The following is a 22,039-nucleotide window of genomic DNA, read 5'->3' as shown; positions in this document are numbered from 1 at the left end:
ACTAATCTGAAACAGTTCTTACCTCTGAGGAGGCTGGGGAGGATCAGGGCTCGGGGAAGAGACTGATCAAAGGGGATTTGGAATCTTATCTATTATTGTTCAATTTTGTTTCCAATTTCACTTTAAATTTTTAGTATAATATACTTTTAAATGCATATTGGTTGCTATATCAAATTTATGCCCTAAAAAAGTATATAGAAATAGCAATATGGGGCCTCCCTGGCGGCACAAGGGCCTAAGACGCAACCTATGGAGCTCACCGCAGCCCCTGCAGCACAAGTTCGATCCCCAGCCAAGGAGCTACCCACATGGCGCAGCAGACCTCTCCTGACTCGCCCGCTGCTCCCCTCAGCCATGTGTTTCGGTCCATCTGCCTGTTCTGTTCCCCACTCTGTCTCTGGTGAATCCTTTCACTCCCTACACACCTCTGGCCTATACCCCAGTTCTTATATACATAAATAAAAAAAGAAAGAAAGAAATAGCCATAAGAAAACCCACTGTGAGACCACTAGGGGGAGCCAGTTCTGATTGTGGCCATACGCCCTTTCCTCTATAGTTCCAGGGTCTAGACGTTTATGTTTGAACAACAAATTATTCAGGTTTGCCTGTCTTTGTACCTTTTACATATGGACTCTTACTCATGTACTTCCCTGTGACTTGCTTCTTTCACGCAACGTTTTTATTTCTTTGTTTATTGTAGTAAAATATACTTAACATAAATTTACCATTAACCACTTTTTACGTGCAACTCAGTGGCACTGTGGTGCAACATTGTTTTTGAGTCTCATCCTGATTCTTGCACATGGCTGCATGTAGACCATACATTTCCATTCCTCTAAGCTATTCCATTGGGTGAAAATACTACAGTTTCTATCCAGTTCACCATTTATAGACCCAGAAACTCTTTTCTTTCTTTTTTGCTCTTTTGTGTTACAAGTGGTAGTGCTTGAACATTCCTGCATGTGTCTCCTCGGGCACATGTTTGCGAACTCCAGTGCAATATACCTAGTGGTGGAACAGAAGGAGTTCACCGGATTACTTTTCTCTAGAGACAATATGAATGCCTCACTTGTATAATTAAATTTCAATTAAGAAAGGAAGTCGGAATGGTTCCATAAAGTAAAAGGAGAGGGAACCGTCTCTGTGAAAGAGGAAGCTGAAAGGTAGGGCAGGGCAGGCTGAGTTCAGAAGGCAGCATCAGGGTGAATTCAGTCCAGCACATGTCCCAAGCCCCCACTGTGCATCTGGCTAGAGTCTACATAGGCCAGGGCACTCCCAACCCTACCACAAAGGGCCAGGCATGTTGCCTCCTAGGCCAGCAGCTCTGACATCTGTAAAATAAGGGCAAAGAACCCACAAGATCAGCAGCCTTCCTCCCTGCTCTCCTGGCTTGGGACTCTACTGCTGGCTGGAGCAGTAAAAGAGGGGCTCCCCGATGTGTGGTTCTGAGTAGAAGCCAGGAGAGGGCCTGGGGCCCAGTAGGAAAGAACTCTGCTTGTCCAGCATCCAAAAAAGAACTATAGACAATTATTGGGTCCAACCCTAGTGAGCCAGTGTAAGTGATGTGGGTATTCAACTGCAGGCTCTCTGGAGTGGAGAGCCCTTGATTTATAGCATTTACTGATTTATATGGTTGTAAATACTCCCACCACAGCAGATTTCAAGTTACCAATGTGTAACCAGCTCCTAAAGTCCTTGAAAAATTAACCATGAGTGGGTGGGGCTGATGTAGATGGCTGCGCAGAGGACCTGGGGGCCCTGAGGAAGCAGAGGCCTGCAGGGCTACAGGCAAACAGAGAAGAAAGCACAGGGAAGGAGAAATAAGAAACAGGATTCTAGCCCATATTCTGGATCAATCAGCCCAGCAGGTTAAGTAACTTAGCACTTATAAAGCCCGAGAAAACTAAAGCAGTCAAGAGAATCACCTTATGCAGATGGCAAGATACAGACAACTGAATGGGAATATATCAGAACAAAGTTTAATAGAAAGCCTTGGAAAAGTAAGCCAACAAAAAGAAAAAAAGTTAAACTCGACAGAAGAAAAAAGAATGGACTCTAAAGAAGATGACGATTAGTGAATTTAAAAAGTTTAGACGCTAGAACTTAATGGAACAATTCTAGGACAGGTACTAATTGGCAGAAGTTAAGATCTGACTAAATACTTACTTTGATTATTGTCTATAGGACTTTTGAAAGGGAAACTTGTCGTGAAAAACCAAAAAGGGAAGGAAGAAGGAAGGGAGAAAGGGTTTGGAAAGGGAGGGAGGGAAACGAACAATCTGGCCTTGGCTTCACAGTAGCTTCTGGCCCTGGCACGGTGCTGGGGAGTGAACTAACTGGCCTGGTTGATGCACCCAGAGGCCAGAGGGGGAAATGACGCATCAAGTCTTTCATAGGAATCCTGGTGCTTTAGATTCTGTGAAAGTTTGGGGAAATCACCAAATTGACTGTGTGTATATTATCCTCACTCATCTGGATGGGTAAGAGGAATCATGCAGGAAAAAGAGCAAATAGCACAGGGCCTAGGAGACCACTGCGAGGTGCAAAAGCCCCTTTCAGCCTATGAAGAACCATTTTGGTATGAATAATACCACAGCAGGTTGCATTTCTCTCCTATTCCTTTAGGTTAGTTCTATCAACTCTATTTCTTAGGACTTGCAGCCTCAAACGCCAAGAAAGAGAGGGAAGGAATGAGCATTTACGAAGTACCCAAATGAGGCAAGGCATTTCATTTATATTCTCACACTTAATTCCCCTACTTGTTACATGTACATGACTCTCTGAAAGTACATGCAGACTTGATTCAGAGAGATTCTGGGGCTTGTCCGAGGTGATCCGGGTAATAACAGGCAGAGATACTTTCAGCATCTGTGTGATTCTGGAAGCTATGCTCTCTCCACCTACCCCAGGAGCCTCATCTCACCCCTTGCCTGTGTCTATGAAAACTTCTTCATTGGTTTTGTCTTTCACTGCCTAGAGCGGACATCAGAAAACCTCAAGAGTCAGTCAGCACTCAAACCTTACCCACATCAATTATATAGTATTTGCCTACAGAAATTAGCTTTACTTTAAGCCAACATTAATTCTTTAAACCATCAGTCACATAATATCATGAGAGTACACAAGCCCTAGAGAATGTGTGTTCTGTGTTCTTCACTCATTCTGTAACTGTGAAGATGGGACTTGCAACTCCTGTAACAAACACCTTCAGGGCCTCCCCCGTGGCGCAACGGTTGAGCAACGGTTGAGCGCTGAGTTGCGAAGCTGCCTGCAGGCTCTGCAGCACCGGTTTGATCCCTGGCTGCTCCTCGGCCACTGGAGGAGAGTCCCAGATAGCGCAGACCTCTCCTGCCGGCGGCTGCTCCCCTCAGCAGTGTGCTTCGGTCCTTCTGCCTGCTCTGCTCCTGGCTCTGGTGAATTCTCTCACCCTCCTGTGCTTCTGACTGTACCCAGTGCTTGCATAAATAAATAAATAAATCCTTTTTAAAAATAAATAAATAAACACCTTCAATGCTCCCAATATTTTTTCCATGAAGAAGTTAATTTCTCAATAAAGAAAGAGAAATACCCAAGAAATACCCAAGAAATGCCCAAGAAGCAGGCAGACACTGGACATAGGGAGCAGGTACATGAGCAGCTGGGGAGGAGGAGGATCAGCCACCTAGGGGCTGGGGTTTTAATGGGGTTCTTCTCTACAAGAGAAGAACTTGGAATCGTCAGACAAGAAATTGGAAAAGATACCCTCGGACAGAAAGCTAGAAACCCTCAGACAGAAAGCTAGAAACCTTTTGCTTTTGACCTAAAGCACCTTTTTTTTAATTTTTTTTTTTAAGATTTTATTTATTTATTTATTTATTTATTTATTTATTCAAGCACTGGGTACAGTCAGAAGCGCGGGAGGGTGAGAGAATTCACCAGAGCCAGAGCGGGGAGCAGAGCAGGCAGAAGGACCGAAGTACACTGCTGAGGGGAGCAGCAGGCGGCAGGAGAGGTCTGCGCGCCATGTGGGACCCTCGCCGGGGACCGGGGATCGAACCAGCGCTGCGGAGGCTGCAGGCAGCTTCCCAGCCCAGCGCTCAACTGCTGTGCCACCAGGGAGGCCCTAAGCACCTTTTTCATCGAGGTCAGTCATTGAAACCAAACATTTGAACTTAGGCTAGAGTCTACTGGTCGCTATATGTAAAGTGATGAAGCAAGATTTTTTTTTTTAATGAAACACATTGTTTCATTTTATTATTAATTTGACTATGTGTGTATAATCCTCACTCATCTGGATGGGTAAGAGGAATCATGCAGGAAAAAGAGCAAGTAGCACATGCCAGGGCCTAGGAGACCACTGCAAGGTGCAAAAATCCCTTTCAGCCTATGAAGAACCATTTTGGTGTGAATAATACCATACCAGGTTGCACTTCTCTAATTATTTATTATTAATCTTAAATATCTCCACATTCTCATTTATATTTTTGTGCCTATGTTTCTTTTGAGGTAATTCTGTTTATTTCCTTTTCTTATAAGTATACTTCAATGTTTCACCACTAGCCAGTAATAAATGTGAGTACATTTTATTAAAAAAAAATGAAACACCTTAGAACACATAGCTCTTACTAAATAAATTACCAAATATTACATCATATATAATGTTATATATGAATATTTTAGTGAGAGCAAAAAGGCCTTTTACGCTATAAGTTAAAATAATATTTCTGAATATTGTTTTCCTCAACTTTGTCCTCCTTTTTTGTATTTCTTCTAGTGATCAAGTAACTCTCATCCTTTTTATCTCATCCTTTTTAATGTCTTCATATACCTACATAGAATTTAAAGTTAAATATAGAATCTATGAATGTCATTTATAAAATACATTATATATATTTGAAGATACACGCTCAAAATCATTTAATGGATGAAGAACAGGGTAAAAAAAATTTGGAGACCACTGAATTTGAAATCCACATTTTTTTCAAACAAATATGGAACATCCAGTCACATATTAGGCTTCCTAGTGATTCTCAAAGAAATGACAAAGGATTTGCTTGTACTTGTAATTTTCTATGACTATAAATTAACCACAAACTTAGATTCGCTATCTGAAGTCTGAAATAGGTCTCACCAGGATAAAATCAGAGTGTGGGCAGGCTGCAGAGGAGAATCCAAGCCTCAGCTTTTTCTGGCTTCCAGAGCATCCGGCGTCACTGGCTCTTATGTCCTCTTCTTCCATCTCCAAGTCAACAGCATTAATCTGAATCCTTCCCACACTGCCCCCTTCTGTTTCTCTCCTTCTTGTCTTTCTCCTGCTTATAAGGACCCTTGCTTTTACATTGGCCCACCTGGATCATGGGGGTCCTCTCCCCATCTCAAGGTCAAACTGATGAGCAACCTAGATTCAAACAGCAACTTTAACTCCTCCTTGCCTGGAGAGGACAAAGCAGGGTTTTGCACTTGAAACCCTGCACATCACACCCCTGCATGTCCTCCCACTTGAGAGGACCCCCAGTAGAGCTGTAGAAGGGGATGGGGAAAGGCAGGGTGGAAAAAATGAAGAGAAAGGAAACCAAAGAGTGAGATAGAGAACAGACCTAACAATGAGATCACAGGGGTGTGACATTTTATGAGCAGCATGGAAACTACTGTGAAGCCCCTGAATGAAAACAGCCCTGGAGACTATGTCACCCCAAACCTCACTCCTTGGGGAAGGAGGAGCATATCTGACTTGTGTGTTTTCAGGACTCAAGGAGAAAAGTCCAGATACTTCCAACATTTCTGAACCAGATTGGAGATTGGAAAGGGCTGACCCTCAGCTGCAGGCCTTTAATCCCGAGAGAGACGCCCCACGTGCTCCAGGGCCGATGGCTGCCACAGCCAGTGGGGAGAGGTGGTACAGTGGGAGGCCAGAAGGCAGTGGGAGTTGCCCTCACACAGGGTGGCACAAAGATTAAATGGGATCATATGTGATTTCCTAGCACAGAGAGGAGACGCAGATCCCTCGCTGTTACTCTGAACAGACCTCAATTGACGCAAGACTCGCTACAGTCCCTGTTCACTCTGCTTCCTTTAAACATCCAATAGTTTTGCTGCAGAAAGGTGGTGCTTGCTTGTGAGGGCCACCCCAGCCCCCTGAAAATGTCAAATTCCAAAACTGAGCTGACCCCAAAGGTTTCAGATGAATTTGTGGACCCGGATGCAGTGCTGGTCCTCCCTCCTTCCCTACTTCCTTCTCTTAATTCTGTGAAAGAAGAGAGGCAGGGAGCGAGGGCACCTCAGCTGTCAGCTGAGGACTAGGGAGTAACGTGGGCATCTTGGTGGAAAGCGTGGCAAGAGGCAAGGTGGGTGGCTTTTTGTAAAAGAGGCAGGCACGGGAGGGGTTACGGGACTCCTGAGTGCAATGCGGGACACCTGGGAGGGCTGGCGCTGGAGAGGCACCTTTGAAGAGTTGCAGGGCTTCTGACAGAGCTTGCCCTTTAGCGCTCTCCCCTGCACCCAGATCACGGAAAAGGGGTGGGGTGGAGGGGTGGAGGGTGCCGCGAAGAAAAAAAAATAACCACCACAGAGCTTCCACTGCATCTGAGATCAGCTCAACACCTGAAGCAGGAGGGCAAAGAAGTCGCACCAGCGCCCAGCAGGGAGGTGCCAGCTCCAGAGCGTCTCCTGAGTCAGCAACCAGAGCCCAGAAAGTGCTCCCAAGGCAGGAGCCATGGCCCAGCCCCCTCCCTGCTGGCTGTGGGTTCTGGGGGCCCTGGCGGGCCTCTCCGCTACCCCAGCTCCCAAGAGCTGTCCTCAGAAGCACTACTGGGCTGGGGGAGAGCTGTGCTGCCGGATGTGTGAGCCAGGTAAGAGGAGGCCCTGTGTGCGGGAGAGAGGACAGGTCTGAGGTCTGGAAAAGGGAAGCAGAGTAGGAGCTCAAACCGGGAGGGGAGACTTGTACCCGCCCCTTCCTCTCCTGGAACTGGGTGAAGCAGCAGCCTCTGGGGCCTCAATCTTGTGCTCTGCTCACAGGAACATTCCTCGTGAAGGACTGTGACAGGCCGGGCACGGCTGCTCGCTGTGACCCGTGTACTCCGGGGGTCTCCTTCTCGCCAGACCACCACGCCAGGCCCCACTGCGAGAGCTGCCGCCACTGTAACTCTGGTGAGATGGGGCGCCCTCAGGGAACAAGGCTGCAGAGCTGGGTGAGGGGAGTTGGAGGCTATTTCCAGGCCACAGCAAGTGGGAGATGGGGGGCCCTGTTGGAGGGCCCTACTGATGCGAGGAGAACCCCACTGTTTCAGGAAAGGGGTGAGCAAAATACATGAGAATTCCTTGCTCACCTAAGTCAAAATGATTGTTCATGGATTCTTTTCTCTTCTTGGCAGCAGCCCCCCAAGGTTTGGAAGTTTCTTATCAAAGCCTCCCTGACTCACTCTGCAGGACTTTTCCCAGTACTGAGCTGTCTGCTCTCCCTGGGTTCCAGCCCAGTGCAACCCACAATCCCTCTCTACAGGACTCAGTCAGGGACACCCCCCAACACACTCCAAGCATTCGGGCAGCACATGGCTGCAGAACTACAGGGGATGGCAGGCAGAGGTGGGGTGTTCAGGGGGAGGCTGAATGAATCTGGCCCTCTCTGGACCTCAGTCTCCCCATTTGGGAGAAACACAAGTGCCTGAAATCAGCCTGGAGTTTGGTGCCCTGGCTACACGTGGGGAATAGAACTCCCAGGTCTCTGGATGCTCCTCATTGAAAGCAATGGCATTTCACCCATTTTAACCAATCCCTGCCCTTTCTTCAGCCCTCACCTTTCCCTGTTGGCAGACACCCCCTGATCACCCCCACCTCAATCCTCTTCACCTTGGCCTACCTCTTCCCCTCCCCACCACCCCCATGCTGGCCCCCATCTCTGTTCTTCCCTTGCAGATCCTTGTCCAGGCTGGCTCATGATTCCTGGTACACCATAAGAAAGTCAAATTCTAGTAGCAACAAGTCAGAATTTGGGAAGAAATAACTCCAGGGCCTTAAGGGCGGGAAGAAAGAATTTGTGTCCTCTTCCTTTCTTGACAAAAGTCACACACTCAAGAAAATTGTTAGGGTTGATGGTCCTCTTTGGTATCCTCCAATCTCCCTTTCTGAGCCCTTCCTCCCACCTGACCAGGCTCCTCTCCCTGGGTCCCTGGTCAAAGGCATCACCAGCTCCCACATCAGTGCTGCCACCTTGCCCAGGATCAACTTCCTCTTCTCATCCCCAAGCACCTGTGAGACAGCAGCCCCAGTCCAGGGCCCCTCCCCACCCCAGCAGGGCAGCCACAGGTGAGGCTGCAGACCCCCCTCCCCCCACAACACTGCAGGCCACCACGAATGTGAATAAAATGTGTATTTCAAAGGGAAAGGAAATCAGAAAACAGGTAGCTCTCTAGAAAGCTTCAAACCCATCAGGGACCACGGTGGGTGGCACTATCACTAATTGCTAAAAATGACCCAAATGCTCATTAATGGTAGAATGGCTAACTGGACCGTGGCCCATTCAACGGAACCAATACGGCCACCCGAATTCCCCCTCCACGCTAGACTCCACAGGGATGACTCATAAGGAACCAGGTACACGCAGCCAGACACACAAGTACATGCTGCCTGAGTCTGTGCGGCTAGTACAAAACCAGGCAAATCTAACTTATGTCAGAAGGGAGGTTGGTGGCTATTCTTGGGGGGTGAGGGGTGGTTAGTGACTAGGAGGGAACTTTATCGATCTCCTGTTTCTTGATCTGCTGCTGGTTATGCCTGTGAGTCCACTTCTCTGGCCTTACACTGAGGACATGTCTGCCTTTCTATATTATACTTCAGGGAGAAGGTACAAAAACATCAGTAAGGGAGGAAATCATACAAAGTGTTTTGACTTTTTATAGTGCTACTTCTGAACCCAGGAATTTTCTACAAGTTCCAACTTTTTTTTATAGAGATGGCAAAGGCAGTGGGGACAGTGAGGTGGGGGCACATCTTGGGGGGGGTTGTAAATAGAAAGGACAGCCTGTCCCTGGAAGTGGGAGAGCGTCTGCAGGTCTCGAAGCCTGAAGATCTCATGTGCCTCTAACCTCCTCTGTCCCCAGGTCTTCTCCTTCGAAACTGCACCCTCACTGCCAATGCCGTGTGCACCTGCCCCAGGGGCAGGCAGTGCCAGGACAAGGAGTGCACCGACTGTGGTCCGCCCCTAAACCCTTCACTGACCACTCGTCCCTCTCAGGCCTCGGTCCTACACCCACAACCTACCCACTTACCTTATGTCAACAGTAAGTTCCAGGCAGCCCTCTGTTCACTCCTTGGGGTAAGGTCATAACCCAACCCGCCCCCACAGAACTGGCCCCATCATGGTCAGCCTGCCCTGCCTTCCCATCCAGCCTCTCAGGCCTTCAACCTAGCCTAGCGCCCAGCGCTGCTCTCCACCCTATCTGTGTCTTTCCAGAGATGCCGGAAGCCAGGACGATCCAACAAGTGCAGACTCTGATTGAGTTAAGGTCCACCCCAGCTCTCTCCACCCACTGGCCATGTGAGTCCCCCCCACCTCCCAGAAGGCATCCAGGGGAGCCAGGAAGCCAGCCTGACAGCTCCCGGGAGCCAGGGTAGGAAGAGGCATGACATGCAAAGTCTGGGGCTTAGGAAAGGCCGAGTGGAGGGAGGATGGACCTGGAGGAGGGTGGGCTGGGTTGAGGGGAGACAAGGGCTAGGCCTCCCCAAAACGCCCTGTGTGTTGCCTGCCTATGACAGCCCAAAGGCCCCTGTGCAGCTCCAACTGCGTCCGCATCTTTGTGGTCTTCTCTGGAATATTTTTTGCTTCCACCTTGGTCGCAGCCCTGTTCCTCCGTCAAAACAGAAAACATGGACTAAGTAAGAGTCTACGTCCTCCAGGTCCCCGGTGTGACCCTGCTCCTCACCCCACCATCTCAGCCCTGCCCCCCGCCAGGAACCTAAGGGAAGCTGCCCTAGTTCGTCTTCACCAACCTGTTCCCACCAGCTCTTCTCATCCTCTTCCCGGCCCCTCCCTCCTGCCCTCCCCTCCTGGCGTACCCCTGCGCAGCCCTTCTCCCAGCCACCCCTCTCCAGCCGCCAACTCCTGGGGTTCTCCTTCTGCAGACAAAGGAGCCATCGCAGCGGCGCCTGCAGAGCCGGGTCCCTACCGCGTGCCCAGGGAGGAGGAGGGCAGCGCCATCCCCGTCCAGGAGGATTACCGAAAACCAGAGGCCGCTTCCTACCCCTAAGCACCCTGTGCGGGGGGGCCGGGTCCCCCTGCCATCCCGTCCCGGCCTGGCCTGTCTCACCCCACCGGCCGCTCAGAGGGAGCAAGACCCGGCACCCCCAATTTCAGCACCACCCCCCCATCGGGACCCTTTCCTATGCAGATGCAAAAGTGCCCCTTCAAGCAGGACAAAGCGGCAGGGGGTGGAGGAGGGGACTCCGGGGCTGCAGGGGCGCGGGGGTGGGGGGCCCCCCCGGGGCACACCTGCGCAGGGACCACGCCCGCTCGCGGGATCGCTGACCTAGAAACCCGGCAAAATAAAGTGACAGATGCCCCGCACTGCGGCTCCCCGCGCAGCGCGCTCTCCAACACACGCCGGGCTCCTCGCGCGCCTCCCACCGCTGCCCGCGCGGACCTGGGCGCGAGGGAGGAGCCTCCGCGCTCACGTGGCCTGGGACGGGAGCCGGGCGGGGGTGCGTGGGTGTGGCACCAACCTGCCAGCTCCGGGGGAACGCGAGGCGGTGTGCCAGCCCGTCTTGAAATCGCCAGGGAACTTCTCAGGCCGGGCGAGGAGGGGAGGCTTGGTGGACAGAAGGGCGAGCCGCGTGCCGGGTCTGGCACTGGCGACAAATGGCTTCACCTAGAGGCCCAGGCGGCCCTGTCGCCTCTTCCTCAAAGTGAAAGTGAAAGAGGCGAAAAGAACAGAAAAGCTTGTAGCAGGCGGTAGTCCAACAAAGGGCCTTTGGGGAGCCCCCTACCCCAGGGGACAGTGGAAGCGGAGAAGGGCAGAGTGGAGGGGCCTGCGAGCTGCCCCCATGGGCGCGGAGGCCAGGTGGTGCCTGCTGCTCTGCCTGGTTCTGCTGGGGGCTGCTGACCTTGGTGAGTAGGGGAGTCCCTGGAGGGAGGTGGTGGGGTAAGGAAGGCCAGAGAGCTGCTGTTCCCCAAACCCCAGAAGGGTGGCTTCCACCCTTCTATGCCTAACAGGTGAAATGCTCGGTGACCCCCAAAGTGAGGAGCCAATTGTCTGTATGGGAATAAGGCTGAGAACTCTGGGTGGGAAGGCTACATGAAGAAACAAGGGGCCCCTTCCTGGCTGTGATGGGGGCTGCTGAAGCTTAGGAAGGGGTTCTCTGCCTAAGAAATCACTTGGGAGGGGTTCCTGGAGTGGGAGGGGCAGGCTCCCTGTCATGGCATAAAGCAGAGCCCTGTGACTAGCTGGAGATGGAGAGACCGTTGCCCACACAATGTCCCATCGGCACCCCCCACCCCCCATGGTAGTTTTGTCAGTAATTTGCTGAGAATTTGTTTAACTAAGCAATTTTTCAGAAATAGTTTCACAAACCCCTCTGAGCAAGGTAAATCCAGGGCTTTAAATAATTCACACCAAGAAGTATTTATCTGGGGCCTCCCTGGTGGTGCAAGGGTTAAGACCCAACCTATGAAGCAATCCACAGCCTCTGCAGCGTGAGTTTGATTCCTGCCAGCCAGGGAGCTACCCACATGGTGCAGCAGACCTCTCCTAACTCTCCCGCAGCTCCCCTCAGCAGTGTATTTCAGTCAGTCTGCCTGTTCTGTTCCCCACTCTGTCTCTGGTGAATCCTCTCACCCCCACACCTCTGACCTGTACCCCAGCTCTTGTATGCATAAATAAATAAATCTTTAAAAAAAAAAAAAAGAAGAAGAAGAAGACGTATTTATCTGGAGTGGCAGGTGCCTCTAGAAAGCTGGTTTGGGAATGACAGAAGACAGGGCCACAGAGACAGTGGGACCCTGGAAGACAACTTTCACCCTCCCCCTGCCCCCACTGATGATGCCAGTTTGGGGGGAGCTAGTATAGAAGTGATTTCTATGCAAGAGGGTGCTCATCCAGTCTTTTCCCTGCAGCAGAGAGGCAGTGGCGGGCAGTGGATGTGGTCTTAGATTGCTTCTTGGTGAAGGATGGTGGGCACCATAGTGCTTTTGCCAGCAATGGGAACATGGTGAAGGCCTTGCTTGTGCTGAGGCAGGTGCCAGTGCTGGATGATGGCTCCCTAGAAGGCTTCGCCGACTTCCAACTGGACACACTGTCCAAGGATGACCCACCTGTTACTTTTGAGGCCTCAGGTAAGAGCCCTCCACCCCACGTCCCTCCTCTGGGGCAGTCCAGTTCCCAAACACCTGCGCCCAGTCAGCCTAGGTGTTCTCAGTCCAGCTCAACTCTGACACCTTCTCCCATAGCAAAGCTGATACAGATTCCCCAGGCTGAGGCCTTGCTCCATGCTGACTGCAGTGAGGAGAAGGTGACCTGTGAGTTATCCCACTATGATCTCCAAACCAAACAAGACGCCACTGCTGAGAGAGCAACCTGGTTCATCACCAACGTGCAGGTGTCTGGCGGGGGACCTGGCGTCTCCATGGTCCTGAAGACACTGGGGGATGCTGAGAATGGGGCTGTCTTGCACCCCACCCTAAACCTGCCCCTGAGCCCCCAAGGGACTGTGCAGACTTCAGGTGAGAACATGAAAAATGGTAGAAAGTTTTTTTTTCAAAGTAGCCAGAAATGGGGGGCCAGAAGGAGAAAGGAACAACTCCAACTCCATCAACATTGGTCATCTTAGAGTACCTCTAGGCCTCAGCCCTTCCTTCCTAAAGACCCCAAATGGCAATAGTTTCTACCTCACTGGGTGCCTGAGGACATACACTTGGTGCTGCCCATTGCTGTCCAGAGGAGTCTGGAGACAAGCCCAGTTTTTGTCCAGCGAAAAGCTAGCTAGGTTTTGTGCTTCAGGATAATTAGAGCAAAACACAGAATTTGTTCATTATCTCTTATGAGTAAAATCCAGGGCCCTTTCCAACATAGCACATCCTAGAGGACACAGAGACTCGGGAACACGATGTCAGGTTTCTCATGTTCATTGAATCCAACCAAGTCCAGAGATTAAGGGGATATCTTCCCATCCTTAGAAAGTCCCAGAATATTCAAACTTCCCTCTGGGCCAACCTAGTTGTACCCTGCTCCAGATTTATCCTGCCATGTCCTACCCAGTGTCAGCCATAGTCCTGGAACAACTAGGCATTTCCCCTTTTCTGGGGGGATATTTCATACCACAAAGGTGAGAGAAGAAGCTAATGAGCCCGTTTACCACCACCCCCTCCACCCCCAGCCCTGGGCTCACCAATTATTGACATGTTGCCACATTCTGTTTTTTCACCTGAACTAATTGGAAGTACGTTGCCTCCATTTCCCCACCTTCACCCTTCATGGCAAGGCTGAATGTCTGATAAAATGCTCTCGCTGCCAGGCAAGTGTCCCACCTCCTCCCCCGACGCCACCCATCCTCACTCATCAATATTATCAAATAGAAAGTCCAAATTCAAACTTGTCCAGTTGCCCCAACCATGTCCTATATGGATGTCTGCAGTTTTGAAATCTAGGATTCAGAGACCGTCCACTACACTCAGTTGTCTTGTCCCTTCAGCCTCATTTACCCCGGAACTGTTTTCCATAGCATTGACATTTGTGCAGAGTCCAGGCCTGGGAGAGCATCCCGCCCCTTGGGTTTGTCTGATTTTCTCCTCTGAGAGGCAGCGGAAGCATGGCAGGCACCAGTATTCCCACTGCGTGTTTTCCCAGCTCTCACCCCTTTTCGTCTTCACAGCAGCCCTGCTTTGAGCAGGCAGCACTAAGTGAGTTGCCCAAGGTGACAGAGCCAGTAAGTGGAGAACCAGGGTTCCCAGAGCTTGTCCTGCCACCCTCTCCAAGGGTCAGTGGTAACCCCTAATTCTGCACCTGCATTTTTCTGGTGAGAGGTCCGCAGCTTTCATCAGATCATCCCGGGGTGAGCAACTCCAAAATGGTCAAGACTAGCTGTGGCCATGCTGCCTTCCCATAGCCCCATTTCTTTGTGGCTCCGTCTGATGGGGCCTGAGCTCAGTGACCTCGCCGTCCAAGGGAGAAGGCAGGGGCAGGTGTGTGTCCGCAGCTCAGAGATCAGGTGACCTGGAGGAGAAAGCAATCCACGATCATCCCTCTTTTTCTCACCACAGTGGAGTTCCAGGTGACAACACAGACGCCGTCCCTGAAGGGCCTGCTGGGGTCCTCGACCTCCCTGCACTGCAGCTTCTCCATGGCACCAGGCTTGGACCTCCTCAGCGTGGAGTGGCGGTGGCAGCACAAAGGCAGTGGCCAGGGGGTGTACCGCTGGGCCATGGGACAGGGGCAGGCCAGGCGGGAAGGCGCTACCCTGGACGCTGAGCAGCTACTCGTGGCCGGGGATGCCTCCCTCACCCTACCCAGCCTCACCGTGAAGGACGAGGGCTCCTACATCTGCCTGGTCACCACCTCTATGTACCAAGCTCAACAGATCATCCAGCTCAACGTCCAAGGTGAGGCCAGATCCTGGGGAGAGGGGTAGAGACAAGTCTATTGGAATGTTTTGTAGGATGGGAGCCTACAAGGGCAACTTTTCGAGGGGCAGCCGGTGTCCCCACAACCTCAAGGCCATCTCCATCCTAGAAACACAGATGGCATCAGATTAAGTGTCCTGCCAGACTGCAGGATAATTCCATCGAGAAATTTGCCAGCCAGGACCCTGCTGCCCTGCCCTGGCTGTCTGTCTCCAATCACCCCTGTCCTTTTGGACCACATTCTAGAAGGAGCAGCAGGGGTGGTGGGAGCAGTCCTGACAGAAGCGATGTCCTATAATCACTGGCCCATAGTGAGCCTAAGAAGCAGGCCAACCTTGAGTTGGTTCTACTGTTGTTTTTCAGTGACCCTTAGGGCCTGCATCCAGGGTAGACCTGGCATACCTTGACACACCAGTGAGGAGGAAGCTTCAGCCTCCACCATCTGCTCGAAGCAGAAAGACTTTGGTCCCTCTGCTGTCCCTTGGATCCCTCTGGAATCTTAGTGCTCATTTTTTTTCTTCCAGCTTCTCCCAAAGTACGACTGAGCCAGGCAAGCAATGCTCTGCCACCCACCCTCATCTGCCAAGTCGTTGGCTATTACCCCCTGGACATGGCTGTGACATGGACAAGAGAGGAGCAGGGTGGAGCCCCGGTCCAAGTCCCCAAGGCCTCCTTGTCCAGCCTCCGGCAGAGCCCCGCAGGCACCTATAGCATCTCCTCCTCCCTGACAGCAGAACCTGGCTCTTCAGGTGCCAGTTACACCTGCCAGGTCACCCACATCTCCCTGGAGGAGCCCCTCAAGGCCAGCATCTGGGTTGCCCCGCCAGGTAATAGAAATGCTCTCCTTTCCCCACCTCTACCCTTGGGCTCGTGGCTCTCCTGCCCCCAGCTCGTCCTAACCCCATTCTGCCTCCCACAGCCCTGGCTTCGTCTTTCCCAGGGTGCAGCCTGGGAAAAGCCCCCACTGTACCCCGATTCCTGACACTCCATGTGGTATGCTGAGAGCTGGCGATCGGGTTGAATAGTTGCAGATCCTGCCCTCAAGGAGCTCAGTGCTTGGGAGAGACAGACTAGGCCATCAGGGAAGATGACCTGGGGGACAGGTATCAGCTGGGCTAGCCAGCTCAGGGGCAAGGGAACCCCAAAACAGAAAGAACAGCATGTACAGAGCCCTAATTATAAAACAGTCCAGAGAGATGTGGGGAACTGCACTGTTAGAGGCAAGGGATATGGGGGTGGGAGTGCTGAAGTTTGAGAACTATACTTATTGAGCATTTACATGACGCAAACACAGTACTGAGCACTTGGGAGTAGGACCACGAGGATGATTGTGCCTCCCTTAGATCCAGGAATAAACTGGCACTTACAGATGCTAAGTAGTATGTGCAAGGTCACCTACGCAGTCAGTGGTAAAAGAGAAAGTGTGAAGGAACGAACGGGCAGCCTGATTCACCTACAACCTCTCACCCTGTACTGCTACCAGCGGGCAGATCACGCTGAGCCTTCAAGCTGGAACTTGATCCCGGAGCCCCAGAATGTCACTGAGAGGTTTTAAAGAGGAAGGAACTGGCACCTGGACAGGCAAATGTCCAGGAGCACTGGGCATGAGTGGGTGGCTCACTAGACTGTAAACCTTCCCCCAAACTGGGACTTCCTCTCAGCTTACATCACTCCCCAGCTCCTGATAAAATTCCAGCTTAACTATCAACAGCTACTCGAAGCTAAACCCTCTTCCAAAGCAATAGGAGAAAAATAAGGTTCCAAGGGAGGAAGAAGGAATTGTGTGTGGAGCAACACAAAACATCCAACACCCCTGAGCAAGTACGAATGCTGTGCCCCAGTTCCTGGGGGTGCGGGAGAGGACAGCACTTGCTAGGCGCTCCTGGACAGGGGTCTCTCTCACACGCATGCACGCGCGTGTGCGCCCACACACACACACACACACACTCCCTTGAGGAAGAGGAGGTTCCCCAATCCTCTTCCCACTGACTCCTGCCCACGCTGCTCTCACCCATAGAGCGGAGAGTGACTTTCAGTGCTTTTGGTGTCCTCATTGCGAGCGCCCTCTTCGTTCTTACCCTGTGGTTCCTGGGGCTACACAGACGATAAGGTAAGAGCCCTGCCCTTACCTGGGGTCCCACCTCACTTGTAGAGCAACCTGCTCTAAGCACCCAAACCAGGGGTAAAGCCCAGGCATCCCCAGTGCCACCTGCCACCCGTCCCCCTCGATCCCCAGCTTTTAGGGTTACCACAATTAAAACCAACCTCATTCCCTTTTACTTTCTCCTAGCTACCTCCCCAGGGTCTGCCAAGGCTCTATAGGTCTCAGGGAAGCTGCTCTCCTGCCTCAGGACTGGTCAAGTTCTCCCAGAAGGACTCTAAACCAGCACTCAGAAAGGCCCCCGGAAAAGCAAGGAGCTTGGGCCTGCTTTCCTTCACTGTGCACCTTCACCGCCAAGGGAGCCGCGAGGAGGTGACAAGGCCACTGGAGGGCTGCATGGCTGGGGGAGGTTAACACAGATCTGAGGGGCAGCGGCAGGAAAAGAAATTAAGGGAGGCATGCTTGAGGCCGTGGGAAAGGGATGGGCCACGGGCCACCTGCACAAACCTTGAACTCCATCCAAATAAAAACCCTGGTCCTCGAGGCAAAGCTGTTCCACTTTCCTGTCTGTCCCCATGCTGTCCCCACACTGTCCCCAAGCCCAGCTGCCCCATCTGTAACGTGTTCAAGCTGTGAAACTCCAGCCCTCAGAGGCTGCTCTGGTGCCCTCCCAGCTGTGTGACCTTGAGCTGCCCCCCAGGGTCTGCTCCTTAGACAGTCACTGGGTATGTCAGTGACTGGGTATTTCCTCACTCCCTCAGCTGCAGGGCAGAGGTTTCCTTCCCTTCAGTTCTAAAATGTGGCCGGGCAGTACAGCGGCACTCGTCACAGGAGAAGCACGTGAGGATGAGGGGACCGTGGCATGTGGCCTGAGTGTGGTCTCTGGGGCAGGCAGACCGCATTAGAAGGAGGTAGATGGAGCTGGCTGAGGAAACCTGCAGTTGTTTGTCGGGTGAGGGGCCCACTCAGCTTCCTGTCATCACTTCCTCTCATGGCACCTGAAAGGGCGGCTGCCTCCCGTAGGGTAGGGACGCTGAGAGCAGAGACCACTTCCTCTGCCAACACAGCTCTTTCATCTCCACCAGACCATACAGCACACAAGCCAGTCCTTCCAGCACCCCCCACCCCCAGTTACCCCAACCCAAACAACAGCCAAGTCAGTTTAGTGGTAGGAATTTGTATTTTTTGCCTTTGTTGAGAATACATGAAATCGGTAGATATGCACATGCCTTTGGTGGAAGTACAACTGTTATCGTTCTATACAAGTATGAGATTGGGGGGTAGGAAAAAAGACAAAGAGGTGACGACAGACACACAGTGGAAACCCCACATCATCTCATGGCAAACTCAAGAAGGGGATGTGGGAAGCTCGGCTTCGCTGGGCTGCAGAGTCCCAGGCTTTAGTTGCATATTTGCTCATGCACATGGCGGGGGGAGAGAGGGGGGTGTTAGGGGGGAGACAGCAAGGACACAGAGAGGATGCACGGTGGGGTGAGAAAGAAAGTGGAAAGGCTAAATCCCCCCAAAGAACAAAGCCACTAGATCTGCTGAGCCTCAGAGGGGGGAAAACCCAGGAAAAAATTCCTGTGACAGGACTGGGTAGGCCAAGAGGGCGGATGTGCTCCAGGCCTGGGCCACATCGAGGAAAGTGGTGATTCTTCTCCAGCGGTGACCCCCTGCACTAGGCAAGGAGGAGCCCAGGGGAGAGTGGAGACCTTCGAGGGGGCCGCTGGGAGGGTACACTGACTGCTTTCTTCCAGCTCTTCAGTCCTGCCCTGGGGCAGGACGAAGGGAACATGGGGAACAGGGCCAAAGGGAGAGGAAGGATGGTTTTGCGCCATGAAATGCTGCTGCATGGAAAGGGAGCCTCCAGACCCATCCCAGCCTGGCCTGTCTCTTGTTACTGGTGGACCGGCGGACAGACAGAATAAAGGGTCATGGCATTCCCCGCTTCCGCCCCCAGCCTGCCCCACCCTTGCCCCTGGGTCTGCCCTACTCAAAACCCTGGCCTGAAGCTCAGCAATGGCCCCCAGGTTGGGCCCAGCAGCTCTCATTCTCAGCTTCCTCTGTACCCATGATCCACGTGAAGAGGAGGGAAGAAAGGAGACAAAGTGGGGTTCAGGTGGGCAAGGGCACTTCAAAAGGGGAGGTAGCATAGGAAGGACAAAGAGGTGGCTCTCGACGAGAGGGCCTGCCCACCCAAGACCAAGCTGGTGCACCCTGGGCTCCTGTGAATACTCAGGATCAGCCAAGCCTCAGGCAGAACCTCTTGCCTCATCCGTCTTTACCAAGTACACAGGGATATACTCAGGGGGGCATGAGGACAGGACTCCCTGAGAGTCTAAAAGCCTCACTTCCAACACCCTCACAGGTGTCGGAACAGGAATAGAGGAACAGGACTCTCCTTAACAAGAGGGCAAGAAGCGGCTTCCTCTGCGCTTGTTTTCCAATTAGACTCTTGACTTGCTGTTTGTCGCAACTGACAGGCATTCTCTCTTTATTTTCTATTCTCTCTGTATCTATTTATCAATTAAAACTAACTGTGAGATGGCTATGTGAAATTACTTGTGCCCTAATGAACAATCCAGGATGCTGCTGAAAATGTGGACAAGACCTTCTGCCACTGAAGGGACAGGAGACGGCTCCTTCAGGTCTGAGTTTGTAGGGCGGGATGCCGCCAGGACGGGAAAGAGAGCCCTGCATTTTCACAGCATGCATTCTCCTGGTCTCTGGAGGACCAAGGAGAAAGCTGTAAGATCCCTGAAGACTTACAAAATCTTGGACTACCAGATTAGAAATAACTACAAAAAACAGGCTTGACTCTCTGAAAGGTATTGCACCAGGACTGCACTGGACCACAGGGTCCTCTTGAGGCCTGGAGAAGGAGAGGCGCTCCCAGCAGCCAGGGCAGCCCAGGCGGGCTGCAGTTCTCCAGCTGTCCACCGCCGTTTCCTGCAGCACCCTGGCCTTTTCGGACAGCACCGCAGACAACAATCCCATTCTCCTCCCCTGATCTCCGCACCTTCTTGGACACATCACCTCAGCTATGCCCCTCAACCCTTTCCCTGCCTTTCAGTTATTTTTGGCCTTGGGGAAACGTAGAATATGTAAGAAGGGAGGAGGTGCCAGCTGTTGCTCTTCAGGTTGTTACTTCAAGACTGCACCACGAGCAGCATTTCTAGTGTTCGGGGACATAGTGCAAATGAAAGCAACAGAAAAAGAGGAATGGGCAATGGAGGAGCCTGGGCTGGGATGGAGGAAGGTGGATGAGGAAGTTGGTTGAGAGAGCAAACAGAGGGAGAGGGATATGGGTTTGGATGGCAATGGAGAACAGGGGAGGGGTGGCACATTCTCAAGTAAAAAAGTAGACTGGACACAGGAATCAGGAAGTCCCAGATGGAAAAGAGAAAGAGACAGGAGAAAACAAGAGGGCAAATTACATCAAGTTACTAGACATTCGCGACTTTCACTCATTGGTGGCCCCATCCCTGCAGTCTCCCTCTGACCCAAGCCGGTGACAAACAGCACAGCCCTACTTCCTCGGAGTGGGAGGGACCATCCTCCCACAGGATCTTGCAAAGGGAAGGCTTGTCCATCAAGGAAGTCCTTTGTCTCTGCCCTTCCTCCCTCCCCACCAGGTGATGACCCCGCAGCAGCGATCTCCATACCTCAGTCAGAGCAGCCCCACTCCCCAGGCAGCAGGCAGGCAGGCAGGGCTGGGAGATGACTCCGGGACCTTCCCACCTCTTCACCCCACCAGCAACCTCAGCGATACTTACTTACAATAACTACCACGATGATGGCACAGATAGCTCCCAGCATGATCATCATCTGCGGAAAGAGTGACAAAATATGAGCCCTTGGGTGTGGTCAAGGAGGACATGAGCCAGGGCCAGAGACATGGGAACAGAGCATCTTCCACCCTTGGGACAGTAGAAGAAAGTACACTTCACCCAGGAGTCCGCCAGCCTTTAAGGGAGGACCTGGCTCTCGTGCTCCCATCAACAGGAACCCCTGTGCCACAGCTGAAGCATCTCAGAAGCATCAGTGAGCTCTGCAGCTTACTCCTTTTTGCTTGGTTCATTGCCTGAAGACTTTGAAAGGAACCCCAAAAGTGGGCCAGGCAATTGGATCATTTCAGCTAATTGCTAAAAGTCAGGTATTTCAAAATACAGCTATCCAGTCATTGTATTGACATTGGGGTATCTGGGGAAGGAACAGGTGAACTTTTACAGGGGAGTCCTTTGGGGGAAACCAGCCTGACAAACCATTCCCCAAACCCTCAGGGTATTAGGCTCCACTTACAGGGTTCTAAGTACTCTAGCCCACCCTAGTGGCCACTGCTGATAATACACCTCAAAAAGAGGAGATAGGCCCTTCCCTCCTAAAAGTACTACCCCAGCTCCTGCACCATTAGAGGGAAGGAAAGTAGAACCTGAGGGTTCTCTTGCTTTGCATGAATTGAGGCTCAAGTAAATAATGGGGAGAAGAAAAGAAAATCCACCTTGCAATTTTTCCACCAATACTTCCTCTTTAACTTGGCAGCACTGCTCTCAAATTGTGATGCTCCCGCCTGCAAGGCGTCAGCTCGGTCATCCAGCTCTGACAGCTTCTGGTCCCTCTCCAGGACCTTGTCCACATTCACACGCATGATGTCCACCACCTAAGAGGGGGGTGCAAAAACAAAGCTGCTAAGCACCCTGCTAGAGGCCTGGGAAAGAAAAATGCCCAGAGCATGACAGATCTGGCCCTGGATAATTCTAAGGGATACTTGCCTCCCACCCTTTAAAAGCACCTCCATAAAAAAAGAGGCACTCCTAAGGGTCTATGATTTGGAAACTCTCAGAGAAAAAGTCATCACCTACCTCCTCCACTTGTGCCTGGGTTTGCTGGAGTCGTCTGTTACTGGTCATATTAGGGGGAGGGCCAGGGGGACCTCCACCTGGGGCAGCCCCTTCTGCCCCTTCAGCAGGTGGCTGAGCTGGAGCAGACCTGTGGAGAGAAGTGGACAGAGTACAAAAATAACAGAGACAAGACAGGAGTCACATGTACTCTCCCCCCAGACCACCAAAGCAATGGTGACTTGGTGATACACAAATAGAAGTGAGTCTGCCTCCTTGGCAGTACCAAGTGGGAGATGCAGCATAAAAAGCAGCAGCAAATGATGAAAGATCCCATTGCAACATTTAGACAGGACTCAGGGACATCTAGGGGGGCATCAAAAGGACTTGTTTGGGCTATTCTCTGACCCAAACTCAAACACATCCTCTGGCACAGTGGCACAGAGGGACACATGGCACACAGCCCTGGCCAGCTGGCTTCTCCATGACTGTCAGAAGCCTTTCCCTGAAGTC

General features: G+C 52.0%; 3 protein-coding genes across 3 annotated transcripts; 2 read left to right on the top strand and 1 right to left on the bottom strand.

The window, feature by feature from the left end:
- Positions 1-6,691: 6,691 nt before the first annotated feature.
- Positions 6,692-10,400, top strand: CD27 (CD27 molecule; the record flags this gene model as incomplete). Its single annotated transcript, XM_084256098.1, has 6 exons — positions 6,692-6,827; positions 6,994-7,125; positions 9,075-9,254; positions 9,428-9,511; positions 9,730-9,849; positions 10,096-10,400. 6 exons carry the CDS (start codon positions 6,692-6,694, stop codon positions 10,218-10,220), a joined length of 777 nt encoding a protein of 258 aa, XP_084112224.1. The 3' UTR covers positions 10,221-10,400.
- A 613-nt stretch (positions 10,401-11,013) lies between these two features.
- Positions 11,014-16,693, top strand: TAPBPL (TAP binding protein like; the record flags this gene model as incomplete). The annotated part of the gene is made up of 6 exons (XM_084255382.1): positions 11,014-11,077; positions 12,083-12,301; positions 12,416-12,688; positions 14,225-14,563; positions 15,109-15,411; positions 16,602-16,693. The coding sequence occupies 6 exons, from the start codon at positions 11,014-11,016 to the stop codon at positions 16,691-16,693; spliced, it is 1,290 nt and encodes a 429-aa protein (XP_084111508.1).
- A 3,757-nt stretch (positions 16,694-20,450) lies between these two features.
- VAMP1 (vesicle associated membrane protein 1) lies at positions 20,451-21,682 on the bottom strand (the record flags this gene model as incomplete). The annotated part of the gene is made up of 3 exons (XM_084254972.1): positions 20,451-20,516; positions 21,190-21,348; positions 21,551-21,682. Coding segments are annotated over 3 exons (357 nt in total), but the record flags the coding sequence as incomplete, so codon positions are not given.
- Positions 21,683-22,039: the final 357 nt, after the last annotated feature.

The sequence above is a fragment of the Talpa europaea genome (genome assembly GCF_964194135.1).
Source record: "Talpa europaea genome assembly, chromosome: 15".
NCBI lineage: Eukaryota > Metazoa > Chordata > Mammalia > Eulipotyphla > Talpidae > Talpa > Talpa europaea.
The sequence above is the reverse complement of the archived record's forward strand: the minus strand, read 5'-3'. Positions and strand labels throughout refer to the sequence as shown.